The sequence below is a fragment of the Mchenga conophoros genome, linkage group LG3 (assembly GCF_057382185.1).
Source record: "Mchenga conophoros isolate Kocher_MC1m ecotype Shallow Benthic linkage group LG3, M_conophoros_male_GT1.1, whole genome shotgun sequence".
Classification (NCBI taxonomy): domain Eukaryota; kingdom Metazoa; phylum Chordata; class Actinopteri; order Cichliformes; family Cichlidae; genus Mchenga; species Mchenga conophoros.
In genome coordinates this window covers 62,720,921-62,735,094 of record NC_140528.1, presented here as the reverse complement: position 1 = coordinate 62,735,094, position 14,174 = coordinate 62,720,921, and the positions used below count along the sequence as shown (strand labels likewise).

Here is a 14,174-nt window from a genome sequence, read left to right as displayed (position 1 = left end):
TATAAACAAAATAATAAAATAGGGTTTTGGACACTTTCCTCTAACACACACCACCACCTATCTAATAATAAATAAATAAATACATAACACAATTCTGTGGGCTACATACTCAACAAATAATACGTAAAAATATCGATCTCATCGTGCCAATATCGATCCATTACCAATACCGGCGTTGATATCGATACTATCGATATTAGGATCGCACATAAACAATAATCCTGCACTTGGATGTAAACGTGCCATCATTAATTGAGCCCCCCTCGCTTGTTGTTTGGGGGCTTTGTTCATCTGTAAAACACAAAGGCTCATGCGAGTCTCTGTGTGTGCTTGAGTCATTTTGGTGGCTCTTCTTTTGTGAGGATTCAGCATCCTCCCGGTGCAGCAGCAGCAGCAGCAGCCCTCCCCCTCTGCAGCCTCTCCAGCAGTATGCCCGACGTTCAAACGGAAGCAGGCGCTACCATTTTGAAACACGGCACCGCTTAGGTAAGATGGTAGATCCTTTTATTTAATCGCCTTTTCTGCACCCTTATTCTCATGTGGGAGCTCGTTAAAGCCCGCCGTCTAAAAGCTGTGAGGGGGCTGCTGGTTTCGGCGCTGTTGTAGGGACGGAGAGCTTTAGATCGCCTCGCCGTTTCACTGTGTTCATTCCTGTGCGGGAGGAAGAAGGGGAGGGAGAAAAAATGTGTTGTTACATTGTATCGATCTGCCACCGAGAGTCATACCGTTGTATCAGGTATTAGTATTGATCATCGACGCCTCGCAATAGGAAGTGAAAGTAAGTGTGTTTAATGCGTGTCCGTGGCTGTTTGGCTGTCGGGACTTTGTTTGGCTTTGCTTTGAATCGCCGAGCGGAACCAAACAAGCATCTCGCTCTCTCTCCCTCTCTCTCTCTCGTGTCTCCATTCACAAAAACACTGACAGCCTGTCCGACCAACTCGTCTCGTGTCTTTTGGGTATTTGTGAGCTGGTAAATAAAGCGAGCTGTGGGAAATATGTCGACTCAGCGCCGTGCTGCGTCATCACAAAGCAGCTTTCCCCCACCACCACCTCTGGTTTATGCTTCACTTGAACCCAGTGTTAGTGCAGCAGCCATACTGTATGTGAGCGGGGTTCACCCAGTATGGAGAGCGGGTATCTGTGGTGGTGCTGGTGGTGGTGCTGATGGTGTATTCGGTAAACTCAAACCAAAAAAACTAGAAACCCAGTTGTGTGGTGTTGGGGTGGGGAGGTGGGTTGTCCTGTAAAACATGTACAGGCTGAAGTGAAGGAGATCCCTACTATGCTCGCTTCTTGCTCCATATTTTTATTCTTGGGCCCTGTTCACGTTATTTACAACTGAAGAAATTCCTGGTGCAGCCAAACTGTCTTCTGATTGGCTGCCCCTCGCAAACAGAAGCTTCCTGTTAAATGCAGAAACAATTCAAAATCCTGCTCCTCACATACAAGGTCTTGGATATTCAGTCCCCATCTTATCTTAATGACCTTGTAGTACCATATCACCCTATTAGAGCACTTCGCTCTCGCTCTGCAGGCCTACTTGTTGTTCCTAGAGTATTTAAAAGTAGAATGGGAGGCAGAGCCTTCAGTTTTCAGGCCCCTCTTCTGTGGAACCAGCTTCCAGTTTGGATTCAGGAGACAGACACTATCTCTACTTTTCAGATTAGGCTTAAAACTTTCCTTTTTGATAAAGCATATAGTTAGGGCTGGACCAGGTGACCCTGAATCCTCCCTTATTTATGCTGCAATAGGTGTAGGCTGTTGGGGGACTCCCATGATGCACTGAGTTGTTCTTCTTCAGTCACCTTTTTGAATCACTGTGTGTTTATACACCTCACTGGAACGATGTCAAGCTCTCTTCCACAGCATGTCTTTGTCACAGATGGCTGCCCCTCCCCGAGCCTGGTTCTGCTGGAGGTTTCTTCCTGTTAAAAGGGAGTTTTTCCTTCCCACTGTTGCCAAGTGCTTGCTCAAAATGATTGTTAAGCTTTTCTCTGGATAGTTATGGGGTCTTAAAATTACAATACAAAGCACCTTGAGGCGGCTGCTGCAGTGATTTGTCGCTATATAAACAAAACTAAATTTAAACCAAAGATGAGCGGAGCTTCTGTGCTCATATACAGAGGTGTGTCATCTTCGGGTCAGATTTAGTAATGTGTTACAGCACAAAGTGGTTTCTGGCATAGAAGGAAGTACTGTGTGTATTTAGAAAAGAGCCCAGTGACAAGATTGTGTGTAAGTGGACATGGAGGACGAGGTGGAGGAACTCTGAGACTTCTCAGACTGACCATGTTGGATATGTATGCTCGGAGTTCCTTTCTGAAGGTGCAAAATATAGGGAGGAAAATATATAAATCAAGTGTGCAAACTGGTTTACTGTTTGTGACACACAGTTTACTGCTAATTTAAGATTTAACGGAGGACAAAGCTTGCCCTATTTTTTGTGTTTAACATTGAAATGAACTGATTGCGCTTGTGCTTGGAAAACGGAACAACTTTTGTAAACCACACGCAAAACTTACCACACTTACAAGTACTATTTGGGGATTGCGCTAACATGCTTTTTCCACCCCGTTCAGTAATTGTGTCTTTAAACTGACTCTGAAACTGTGGACACAATCTCGCTGTCTGATGTCTAATGATTGAGAAGTCATTATCCAAAGAGCGTACGCGGGGTAATCCTCCTTTCTGACTCTCAGAATCACCAAATTTTGCATTACTGTTTGCTAAAGATCTGTTTTTCACTGTGTCAGTCTCATTTTTCTTTAACATAATTTTGTATTATTTTATCATATTCCATATAAAACTTTGTAAATATTCAATATGAGCCCCTGTCCTGTTTATTGTAGATTATACTACTTTTATTATTATTCTTAATGCTGCCGAAAACACGAAGCATTAATATGGGTAAAATACATCTTAAATGTAGCCAAAATCAAAGGTTTATTTACTCAGATAATTAATCATTAAGTAAAATATCCATCTATCTAGTCATCTTACAAAATTCACTTATTTTCTTTGCAGCATGACCTAAAACAAGAGACGCTGGGTCCACTGGAAGCGATTTGTTCCTCTCGTGTCACTTACAAACTGACGGCTCATCACTTGCAAACGTTCCAGGATCCGGTTGCCTAGGTAACCCACTAATATGCATACTGACAGGTCATATGGTAATCAACACTATCCTGTGCTCACACTGACAGTTGCCTGGAAGTTGAGAAAAGATGCTGAAGTCACCAGCTGTCCTCTTTCACTTTATGTGCTCCATGATCACCACATTGCTTCTGGTGTGGATGCATCTTAGGGCCGGGATTATGCTTTCCCCGTCAGTCCGCTAGGGTCCATTCAGGTCCGCTCCACATAAACGTCATCATCAAATGGTGAGCGAGTCCACAGTGGAGTATAGTCGAGGTCTTAGTCATCAGCAGGGTGTTTACCGAGGTCACAAAGCGAGGAAGCAGAAGACCATTTTCCAATAGAGGCCTACGCAACCAGAAACCACAGACGTCGCCCCCTGCTGGCTATTAATATGAATGCATGTTTGAGGCACTTTGACTTAGCTACTTATCAGAAAGTTGAACGCTACATCCATATTTGTGCCTGAGATGACCATATTAGGCATATTTCCTCTAGTGAGATCACACAGAACCAGGAATCGACAACACTGTATCAAACTGAGCTTTTAAGCCTGATTTATCTCACAGGGATTATTTCTACATATGTGGACCTCATTACAAGAAACTTTCACCACAATTAATATGAACATTCGGTGTTATAACGGTGTATGTGTGACAGAAAAATGAGGAAAAAGTCACTATAAATGCGTCGTGAGTTTAGGAGCAGCACTGCTCCTTGAAGTTGTTGGTGCAAAATGCTCCTTTCGCCTGTGTCTCCTCTGTATGGGGGTGACTCATAGCTGCATGGGTAGTCACAGCCTGCTTCTCGCGAGTGAGAGCGACGTCTCCTTAAGCGAACTCTGTGATCTCTGTGGCATTTATTGTAAATGTTTAGCGGTTATTCGCTAGCACAATCTCCACTGCTCTGTTTTTACATAATATGACTTTATCTGACCTCAGCGGGCAACTCTGAGGCAAATCTGTGGTCAGTGTGGTATTCAATTTGAGGAATTTGAATGTTAATCTGCCTCCTCATTCATGCATAAAGGTTCTTTATCAAGAGTGTGTGTATATATGGGTGCGTTTAACGTTTTCTCCAAATAGCAAGTTTCTGGGTTTTTCTCTTTTACGCTTTAAGCTAAAAATTGATCGCTTCTTTCATCTGTGATTTTTTTTTTTAGTCGTCTAAAAATAAATAAAAGCTTTAGGCTTGAGATAATGACATTTCCAAGCTTTTGATGCTCATACACTGTGTCTGCTTTTCACCCCTGTAGTCTTCTCCTTGTCAGACTAACGCTGAGCCAAAGGTGTGTCTTCATGCTCACTCAGTAACTGTCACGTCTGGGGCAGCTGATAGTCATACCGTGTTGCTAATCCTTTCACTTATCTCTAAACAAACAGTCAAAGCGATGCTCCCTCTGTTTCTCCACAGCGCCATGGACAAGAGCCACACAGTGAAGCTCTTCGTGGGTAACCTGGCATTGGACACCACGCAGGAAGAGCTGTCGGCCATCTTCGAACCCTACGGTCAGGTGGTCAGCTGCAGCGTGCTGCGGCAGTTCGCCTTTGTGCATCTGCAGGGGGAGGGTGCTGCGGAGCGGGCCATCCGGGAGCTCAATGGACGGGAGTTTCGCGGTCGGAATTTGGTGGTGGAGGAATCGAGGGGGAGGCCGCTGCACTCCACCAAGGTGTTTGTGGGTAATCTGAGCGGCATGTGCACCACAGAAGACCTCCAGCAGCTGTTCCAGACGTTCGGGAAAGTCCTCGAATGTGACAAAGTCAAAGGTAAGCCAGGTCTCTACTCACAGTTGAAGTGAAGTTAAAGTTTAGATTCTGTTTTATGGTTTAATTACAGCTGCTGAATTGCTGGGAGCGCCTGAAAAAGACTGCAGAGTGCAAAGTTCAAAGTTAAAGCTAATGCCCCGATTGTAAAGTTGTGCACTTTCCTTTGGCACAGTTCATTTTCCTAGTAAGCACTGAATCACATCCAGCCATTGCTTTTCCACAGGCTATGCTTTTGTTCACATGGAAAACAAGGAAGATGCGCTACAGGCCATCGAAGCCCTGCACGGCACCTCCTTCAAGGGCCGGCCCCTGTCCGTAGAGCTCTCCAAGGTCCAGCCCAGCAAGCAGGCGCCGACGGGGAAGATCCCGTGTGTGAACTGTGGGAAGCAGGGCCACTATGCTGGAGAATGCCCTGTGGGGAAACCTTCTCTGGAGCAGTACCAGAGTCAGGCAGCGGTCTTGGCTGCTGCCGCCGCTGCGGCCGCCGGCCTACCGCTGCAGGTCCAGCAAAGCGTGCACAATTCAGTCTACAACACCTCCACCTTTGATCCCACTTATGCTGCTCTCACAGGGATTACCACCGGGACACGCACAGATGGGAACCCGGTAAATCCAGCTGTTTATGGTGCCCTTGCCAGCCAGGTGTACGGTGCCAACGTTGCCAATCAGCTTTACGGAACGGTGGCCAATCAGGCCGCTCTCACGTCAGGGGCCACGCAGGTATACAGCTCCATGACACCTAATATTTACGGTCAGGTGGCTGCGTCCCCAGCAGCCGCCGCTGCTGCTGCCGCCGCTGCCGCTGCCTACACAACTCCGGTTTACACCCCGACAATGGCCAACCACCCCGTCTATCTGGCCGCGGCTCCTGGGATAGAAATGCCAACAGCGGCAGCCGCCATTAATCCTGCCTACTCTGTAGCGCCTGCGATTTACAGCGCCGCCGCACCAGCCTACGCTCAGTTAAGCGCCATGGGAGCAGCGGACCCGACTACGGCTATCTTTGAGGCTGCCAGGCAGGCGCATTACTTCGCCCAGGGCCAGCAGGTTGTGGCTGAGCAGCAGACGGCAGCTGCCGCCACAGCAGCAGCTGTGGCAAAGTCCGGAGAGAGGGATCGCAGTCCACTGCGAAGGTCGGCACCTCTGCTTCCGGACCCTGTGATGAAGCCATTTATGTACCAGAGGGCCAAGCCACGCCGACCCCTGCTCCCCACGCCAGCTGGTCGAGCAGCTGAAGAGGCAGTGGAAGCCGCAGAAGACCCCATGGCCAGGTAGGATATAATCTTTGATTCTGTTTCCTGCTAAGCAGCAGATATGAAATAATGACAGAGATCGTTAACTTTCATGTTTTCTAAAAAATCAAGGTGCCCCCTCACCTTTACAAATCTGATGTTGTTCTTGTGGTTTTAGCTCGTGGTTCACTGTTCACTGCAAACTATTTTCTCTTCAACTAAATTTGTCCTTAACCTAACCATCTCTGTCCTCCCCCGTCTTAGGTACTACGCGGAGTACTACCAGCAGCTCCAGCAGTACCCACAGTTCCAGTATGCCTACGCATCACCGAGCGCAGTGACCGCCATCCCTGGCATGCCGGGAATGCAGGCCATGCAAGCGGTCCAAGCAGTTCAGGCTGTCCCCGCGATGCAAGCCCAGCCCGTCACCACGCTGGACGCACTCAGGCCAGTGGTCCCCGCCGCTGCGGCAGTGGCAGCCGCCATGGCTGCGCCCAGGGTGTATGAGCCGCCGTTGCCGCCGCCCACGCGCAAGGAGGCCATCCTCCGCCGCCCCGAACTCTCCCTTCACACGCCTGAGCCCCCCTTCCGATAGTCGCACACAACTCTCTGCCCGCCCCTCCCTCTTTGCCCTGAACCCCTCCCACCCTTCACCCTCCCTCACCCGCCCCAATCTCCTCTTCCAACCCCAAACTTGACCACCTTACAGCAGCTGTATGTACGTGTGTGTGTGTGTGTGTGGGTGTGTGTGTGTGTCTGGGGGCTCTAAGTGTGTGGTATTAAACTGGGGACTCCTTGGTTTATTAACCTGCTTTAGGAGAAACTTGATACGCCAGCCTTGGTTCAGTTTGCACGCACACACAGTGCAGCCACCGAAAGGGAGGCTTTCATCTGTCGCGCGGGCATTCTTTGTGCTTCTCAGTTTTACTTTTTTATCGTGCCAGTCTCACACGTGTGCCAGTATTAGGCCGACCCGCTCGGCCGTTTCATATATGCCTTTATTTCCGCAAACCCAGTTATGATTTTCTAAGGCCGAGACCTTCGATTGACGACATCAGCCATCCTCCTTAGGCCTAGATGATCAGTTAGGGCAGCTAATTTGAAACCTTTTTTGCCTTATGTTGAAGAGTTTCAATTTGCAACGTAACCAGATGGAAAGTCAGGGCGACGCTCTCGCGCGTGACGGCTGCGCTGCGTCGCGTCCGGCCGAACCAAGGTTGAGTCTTCTTTGTTTTTTGGTTTGTTTGGGGTTTTTTTTTCGAGGGACGTTTTGTCTTGAATGTGACGTGGGCTGTGACGCGTGTGAGCGAGTGAGAGGTGAGGGCTTGCTGACCTTGCAGCGCACAAACGCAGCAGCAAAAAAAGAAAATAAAACTTTGCCGAAAAGGAAAGGAGAGAAAAAAAAGAGTAAAGCACACATAAACGTACTGTAATGTATGTTTGGATCTCCCCTTTGACTCCCTTTTTTTTTTTCTGAACCCCCCCTCCTCCCCTCCCGCTCCACCCTTACTCTAACTGCAGCAATGAAAGACACTGCTTCACCTCTCCCTCTCTCGCTCTTTGTAATTACAGCTGCCTACCTCTTACAGCAAATTTCAATGTCTATTCTTTTCTATTGTGTTCTCTTATATTGTCGGCAGTTCCCGCTCCTTGTAAAGGGACAGGGTCAGCAGTTTAGAGGGGGAGGAGCCAGATATTACCGACAGTGACTTTTTTTTGTAGATGTTCCGTATGGAGTCCATCATTTTCAGAGGCCTTTTTTAAAAATAGTGTAAATGTGTTTTTTGTTGTTTACCTGTGACGTAAGTCAGCCTGGGATGTGATGAACTGTAAACGGTGGTGAAAGGAGGGAGAAAAAAATCAATGTGTTACTACTGAGGGAGCAGTTTACAAAAGGATCTTTTAATCGCATCCTGTTGGAAACCACGATGGTATGTGACAAGCTCAATCATGTGCCTATAAAGCCTCGAGTGAAGTGCATTAAGTGGAGGGACCTCCCATTTTTAAGTGCTTTTGACATTATTTTTTAATCATTTCAAGGAGGGCGGGGGGAGCCCGACCTCCAGAGCTTTAGTATCCAGAAGGCTTGGAGAGCGAGCGAAGCTTTCTCTGGGATTTGTTTCACAGCTCTTAAAAGAAAAAGCCACAAACCGAGCCTTCACGGGTTCGTTACTTTACTAACTGCTGGTTAAAGCAGAAACGACAGTGATAGCACCAATGAAGTGAGAGGTGGGGCAGCGTCGTCCACGTGCTTCTTTGACCCTCCAAATACCAGACCAGCTTTAGATTGCGATTGCAAAAAAGGGAAAAGAGCGAAAGTGTCTGTTTTAATATATCTGTTAGAGCTTGTAGAACTGGACTTTGACGAGTGGCAAATCCCACCCGCGTAGCTCTGCGTTTCATTAAAACAGCCACTTTCAAAGTATTTTGCAACTGCTATGTGACGGCGGTCTGCTGCACACGCCCCTTTACTGCCCTCCCGTTCCCCCCTCCTCCTCCCCTCCTCTCTCTCCCCCTGTGTTTTTTTTTCTTTCTTTCTTTCTTTTTGTTTTTTAGCGGTTGAGCGACTTCTTTGCATCTCACGGTGTAATCTCTCTCTGTGTCGTATATACAGAACACATACCAGTTGCATCCTTTGTAGAACTATGTGGTTTGCGAAATGTCTTGTTTGCCATGTTTGAGATCGTATTTTTTAGAGAAGTATTTTCATTTTTTTTTTTGCCTTCTTTTTAAGAAAAATATAAAAAGTCAAAAGTTTAAAAAAAAATCATTCAAAAAAAAAAATCAGCATGCTTTTTATTGAGAATATGTATTACTATAAACCTTATTATAATAAAGAATGTTTTGGCTGACACTAATGTGGTAAAAGAAAGCAAAGGGTTTGGACATTTCCCCTTCTTCTTCTTCTTCTTGTTTATGTTGTTCTTCTCCCACTATCTGTTTCTCTTGTGTAAAATGACCACCAGACCCATTTGACTGGGGACCCAAGGGGGAGACAGGTGTAGATGCTGGCCCAGCTTTGCTCTCTTTGGTCGGGGTAAGTGCAGGTTGGTGCTCCTTTCCTCTCTCCAGCCTCTCAAACTCAGTGCAAACCAACTCAACCAAAGGGTTTTGGGGTTCATTTGCATTTGAGAACATGCATTTCAGCGATTCGTTCTGGCTCTGTAACATTAAAAGTTAAAAAAAGGATTTTTCTTGTAGAAATGATGTTTTGGCACAGTGAGAGCTGGGGAGAGGCACACAGATAGAATGGCCTGGGTGCATTTTGATCTGTGGAGCAGTCCTGTTTCCTTGGGCGGGGGGGTTTGATGGGTGTGTGTCTGGTCTGGTCTGGTATCTCCCCTGCTGTACCAAATTCTCCCTCTCCGTGTGTCTCTGTGTCCTCTCTGCTCTCAGACCTGCATGTGTGATAATCTGTAACTCTGCCGCACAAACAAACAAACAAACAAGCCCCACGTCAGTCCAGCTCTTGACTAACTATCTCAACTGAAATAGGTCACCGTGCCGCCTGGAACGGCCGGGGTGCAGCCGTGCGTGAGCGTGGCGGCGTGAGCCATGGGGACGACTTTTAGCGCGACGCCAACGCAGCGGGAACTCGTTCTCTCTCTCTCTTCACCACCAAGGTAAATAAAAAAAGTTTACAAAAAAACAAAACGCAACAACAGCAGGAAAGAAATCCTAAAGAGCACTGACTTCCCCTCTCCCAACCTGCCGCCCCCTCCTTTGACTGTGCCTTGAACAAACACTCCTTCCCCACCTCCCTCCTCTCCACACTGCCATCGCCACCTTCCTCCCCCACCTCCCCCAGTCCGTAACTCCTCCTCTGCTGCAGTGGCGGTGCCGCGGCTACAGCCTTGGGCTTCTCCTCTGTGGGTTTGGTGGGCAGGGTTTGGGTGGGGTTAGGACCCCTGCACAGGTCTCAGTCAAGTCTTGCAATCAGCTTTAGGAGGCGACTGGCGCGCCCTCTCTGTCCTGCTGGTGTGTGTCTGTGTGTGTGTGTGTTAAAGAGAAAACAGCTTCTTTTTTTGTTTGTCTATTTTTCTGTGGGCGGTATTTCATTGATTGGTGAGGCTTGACACCCCCACCCCACACACCCTCCCCCCTGCCCTCGCCACCGCCGTATTCGCCGCCCTTGCCCCTTCCCTGCCCGCCCCGGTTCCCTCCTTCTTCCCCCTTCCCTCTCTCATACCTCCTCCTCCTTAACCCCGCCCTCCTGTGCGCCTCTCCTTTCCGCCGTTCACACACAAATACACAGCGCTTTTTTTTTTTTCTTCCCCCCCTACTCCCGCCGCCACCGCCGTCGCCACCACCACCACCTTGGATCTGGGTTTGTGGCTCTGGCTCGGACTCAGACTTCCCAGAACCACCCACCTAAACCCAAACTACCCACCCACCCTCCTTTTGTTACCGTAGTGGCCTGGGCGTGCCAACGGACAGTGTATGTGTGGTGGCCCGCCGCCGGACTCAGTAACACGACACAGAGAGACTTCAGTGTTGGACGAGCCGCTTTGCTGAAACTGTTGAATGATGGGTTTGCGCCACACAGCTGTGGAAGGAATCGTAACTCCCATAAGACCTTAGCGCCATGACAAAACGAGATAAACCAACAGGGGGTTTGCCTTGGGTCCCTCACAGCCTGTGTGCCAATCAGAAACGTCCTATAAGATCGGCTAATGAGGCCAGTCTGACCTGTAGATTCTCACCAATCTCGGGACTCCTGTAGGACTTTTCTGGTACGGCAGCTCTGTTTCTCTAATCCTAGTGTCAGCTGGACCGGCTGGATATGTGCTATGAGTGACTTGTATGAGGTGTGGCTATTAAATAATGAGACGTCACACCGGTTTGACTCACAGAAGCTCTGTTTTGTTGTTTAACAGCCACGCCTCGTCTACATTCTTACCTGTTAAGACTATTGATGCACACACACAGTCCCGCACACACTCGCTGTATGTCAGATGAGTTTGTCTCACATTTGCTCCGACCGCTGCGAGACGGAGTCGAGACAAGCGTGGCGCTGCCTTTCTGTCCGCCTAACAAACTAAAAGGAGGTGGGGAGGATTGAGTAGATGACTTACTGATAAGGTGAGTTGGTAGTGGAAGGATCCTTTGGCCCAATGCTACTTTCTAACCTCACCTTTCTGATCTTGGAGCATCCCATAATAGAGTCACTGGCCAGAACCTTATCAAAAGAGAACGTTGTCGCACACAGTGTCTGTGCTAATAATAACGAGCCCTAGAATCTGATGTCTCTGTTGCTTGGATACAAAGTGCAAAAAAAACTGATTTTTTTTTTTGCATAAACAAGACACATTAAGTTTTTTTAAAAAACACAAATGATGAGTTCATCATGTGTGGATGCATTTAGAGGCACATAGAAGCCAGTTTTATTTCTCTCCAAAGGACCGCTGTGTAGGACTTAGTGGCGTTCGAGGACTGGACGTGTAGTGCAGGATCCATAGTCCTACATTAGTGCACATTTGCCTAGAAGGAAGGATTGTGGGTATTTGACAGATGCAGAGGCCATGTGTAGATGTGGTGAAAGACCAAAAAGCACATATCCTGATATCCTGAATGCTGATTGGCCGAAAAGCTGGCTCGAACAGGAAAGGGAGCAATAGTGCAGTTCACCACAAAGAGGAACAACTGTGTCCATTTTCATTGCTTTCAGTCACTCGGTTTCACTTTACTACAAAGGACCAACGAAAGCACAAAAACGAGGGTAGCCTGTGTCACTAAATGCTGCACACATTTACAACCAGGCTGCCATGGCAACAGCACGCAACCACAGCGTGAAGTTGTGAGTCTGCAGACCTCAGCGTAGCACAGATTAGAGAAAACGTGAAGGGCTCTTTACACTAGTGAAAACAAACACAACTATGAGTACTGCATGTAATACTGTATGTAATATAGTCACAGGCGATTGCCCCCTCCCTGAGCATGGTCCGTCTGGAGGTTTCTTCCTGTTAAAAGGGAGTTCTTCCTTCCCACTGTCGCCAAAGTGCTTGCTCAAAGAGGGTCGTCTGATCGTTGGGGTCCTCTCTGTTAATGTAGGGTGTTACCTTCCAATCTAAAGCACCTTGAGGCGACTGCTGTTGTGATTTGGCGCTATATCGATAAAATTGAACTGAGTACTGTATTCTGTTTCCACGAGTAAATCCTACACACTGGTCCTTTAAGCAGTGCAGCTGATGAAACCCCTCCTCAGCCTCCATGATCAGGGCACACCGTGCTCCAGTTTTTTTTCCCCCTCCAGCCACCTCACCCCTCCCCTCCAACTCTGCCGGCTCCTCACTAAAAAGGCTTCTTCTGGTGCTTGTGAGTCTAGGCTTCCCGTGCTTGGGTGAATGCAGCCACGCATCTCTTAAACACCCCGACCCCCCCGCGCACCCTCTTGCTCTGAATTCACAGACAGAGCTGCAGCCTCCTCTCTACTTCCACTTCCTCACCCAAACTCCCCCTGCCTTCTGTGGTTTGGACAGCTGAAGAACTGAGATACTGGAATACTACACACACACACACACACACATACACACACACACACATTTATATAGATATATATTTGTGTATTGTGTTGTTTTTTTGATGGGATCCCACAGGGTACAGCAGACACCGGCAGAGATGTACATCGGGAACAGAACCCACTCCGGCTTAGGTTTGAGCCCAGCCGTCACACTGTAGACCGTGATGCCTTTTTTAGTTGAAGCAGGTTTCATTAACGAGACTTTTCTAGGTCATCTAGCACAGATGTGAATCACAGAATCACACTTCTAATGATGCTTATCCTCTCTTCAGATAAAAGCGTCAGGAGTGTCTTATCTCACACGTTACCTCGTATAGAGGGGGGCAGAGAGCATGTGAATGCCAGCAGGATGCAGTGCAGCTCAATACAAAAATCACTGCATTTATTGATCATTTATAAGGTTTTTTTCCCCTCATAACTGCAGTAATAGTGTGTTGGCTGGCATTAGAGTGAAAGGCGTTCATGTTATTTTGTCCACCCTTCTGCCCTTATATGATTACAGGCCACCTGAGGCCAAGCCCATCTTTTTTTTTCTCCCTCTCCACGGACCATTTCATTGTCAGCAGTCCCACGGTGGCATTATGTTTAGCCATTTCAGTTCCCTCGTCTCAGCGGCTGCTCAGTCACAAACCTAATTGTAACCACAAATAGTCGCGCAGTAGCTAAGCTTCTTCAAGTAGGTTAATGGACCAAGCTTAGTGTAGTTAAACGAAACGCCTCAGTTAATTACAATATTAATCGTTCTAGTTTCCAAAGACGTCAGGGGTGACAGAATAGTGTGTCATCTCAAGAGGAGAGATCTGCTCCTCTTTCAAAGAAATCGAATCCAGCACAACGCTGAACGATGAGGGGATTTTCACACCGTGAATGTCGGATCAAACATTTGATCAAACATGTTTACTGTGAATGACAAATCCTGATATGAAGACAATTATACTGTATGGTTGTGTGTGCATATATTTATGCCTTTTGGTCTGTATTTCTTAAGATGTTGAGGTATTTTTTTTCAGTCTGCATGAACAAAAATCATGAATAAATCTTTTTGTTTCTCATATAATTTGCCTGAGTTTGTTGTTATTTGGTGCTTGATCCTTTGCTGTGTAGTTTAGGACAGCAGGAACTATGCATTTTACCTGCAGCCTAATTTTAGAGTGAGGAATAAGATGGCGTGAGCTGCTGCCAGTGAGAGCAGTGCAGGGAGGAGCTGCTTTGCCTGGGGTTAGATTGAGCTGGAGCCAGAGGGGAGAAGTTGTCAAAATCTCAGAAATGGGTGTCTTAATTTTATTGACTCATGTGGGGTTTGTTTTTTGTTTTTTAAAGAATACATGACTCAGTTGTTTGAATTTGTAGGTAGGCTGAAAGCACAGAGGCCTGGCTTTGCCATTGAGGATCATTAACAGCAACAGGTGCATTGCACAGGCCATAAAAACCTCTCTGCTGAAAGGAGGCGTTATTGACATACTTCCACACCACTCACGAGCCCCCTCATCCCTACCCGCGGGAGACCACCCCGCCTTTCAC

The 14,174-nt window shown here is 47.5% G+C and overlaps 1 protein-coding gene across 4 annotated transcripts; it reads left to right on the top strand.

The window, feature by feature from the left end:
* The first annotated feature begins 330 nt into the window (after positions 1 to 330).
* On the top strand, positions 331 to 13,710 carry rbm14b (RNA binding motif protein 14b). Of its 4 annotated transcripts, none has more exons than XM_085266210.1 (5): positions 336 to 486; positions 3,025 to 3,135; positions 4,549 to 4,901; positions 5,125 to 6,172; positions 6,398 to 13,710. In XM_085266210.1, the coding sequence occupies exons 3-5, from the start codon at positions 4,553 to 4,555 to the stop codon at positions 6,726 to 6,728; spliced, it is 1,728 nt and encodes a 575-aa protein (XP_085122336.1). In that variant the 5' UTR covers positions 336 to 486; positions 3,025 to 3,135; positions 4,549 to 4,552; the 3' UTR covers positions 6,729 to 13,710. The 4 variants fall into 4 exon arrangements, with proteins under 4 accessions (XP_085122360.1, XP_085122336.1, XP_085122344.1 ...); XM_085266218.1 differs by lacking the exon at positions 336 to 486 and adding an exon at positions 560 to 736; XM_085266226.1 differs by lacking the exon at positions 336 to 486 and adding an exon at positions 560 to 778.
* The last annotated feature ends 464 nt before the right edge of the window (positions 13,711 to 14,174 follow it).

Coding starts and splice junctions, on each gene's coding strand:
- rbm14b (XM_085266234.1), top strand. CDS start 4,553: ATGGACAAGAGCCACACAGTGAAGCTCTTCGTGGGTAACCTGGCATTG. Junction 4,902..5,124: donor CGAATGTGACAAAGTCAAAG/GTAAGCCAGGTC, acceptor GCTTTTCCACAG/GCTATGCTTTTGTTCACATG. Junction 6,173..6,397: donor GCAGAAGACCCCATGGCCAG/GTAGGATATAAT, acceptor CCCCCGTCTTAG/GTACTACGCGGAGTACTACC.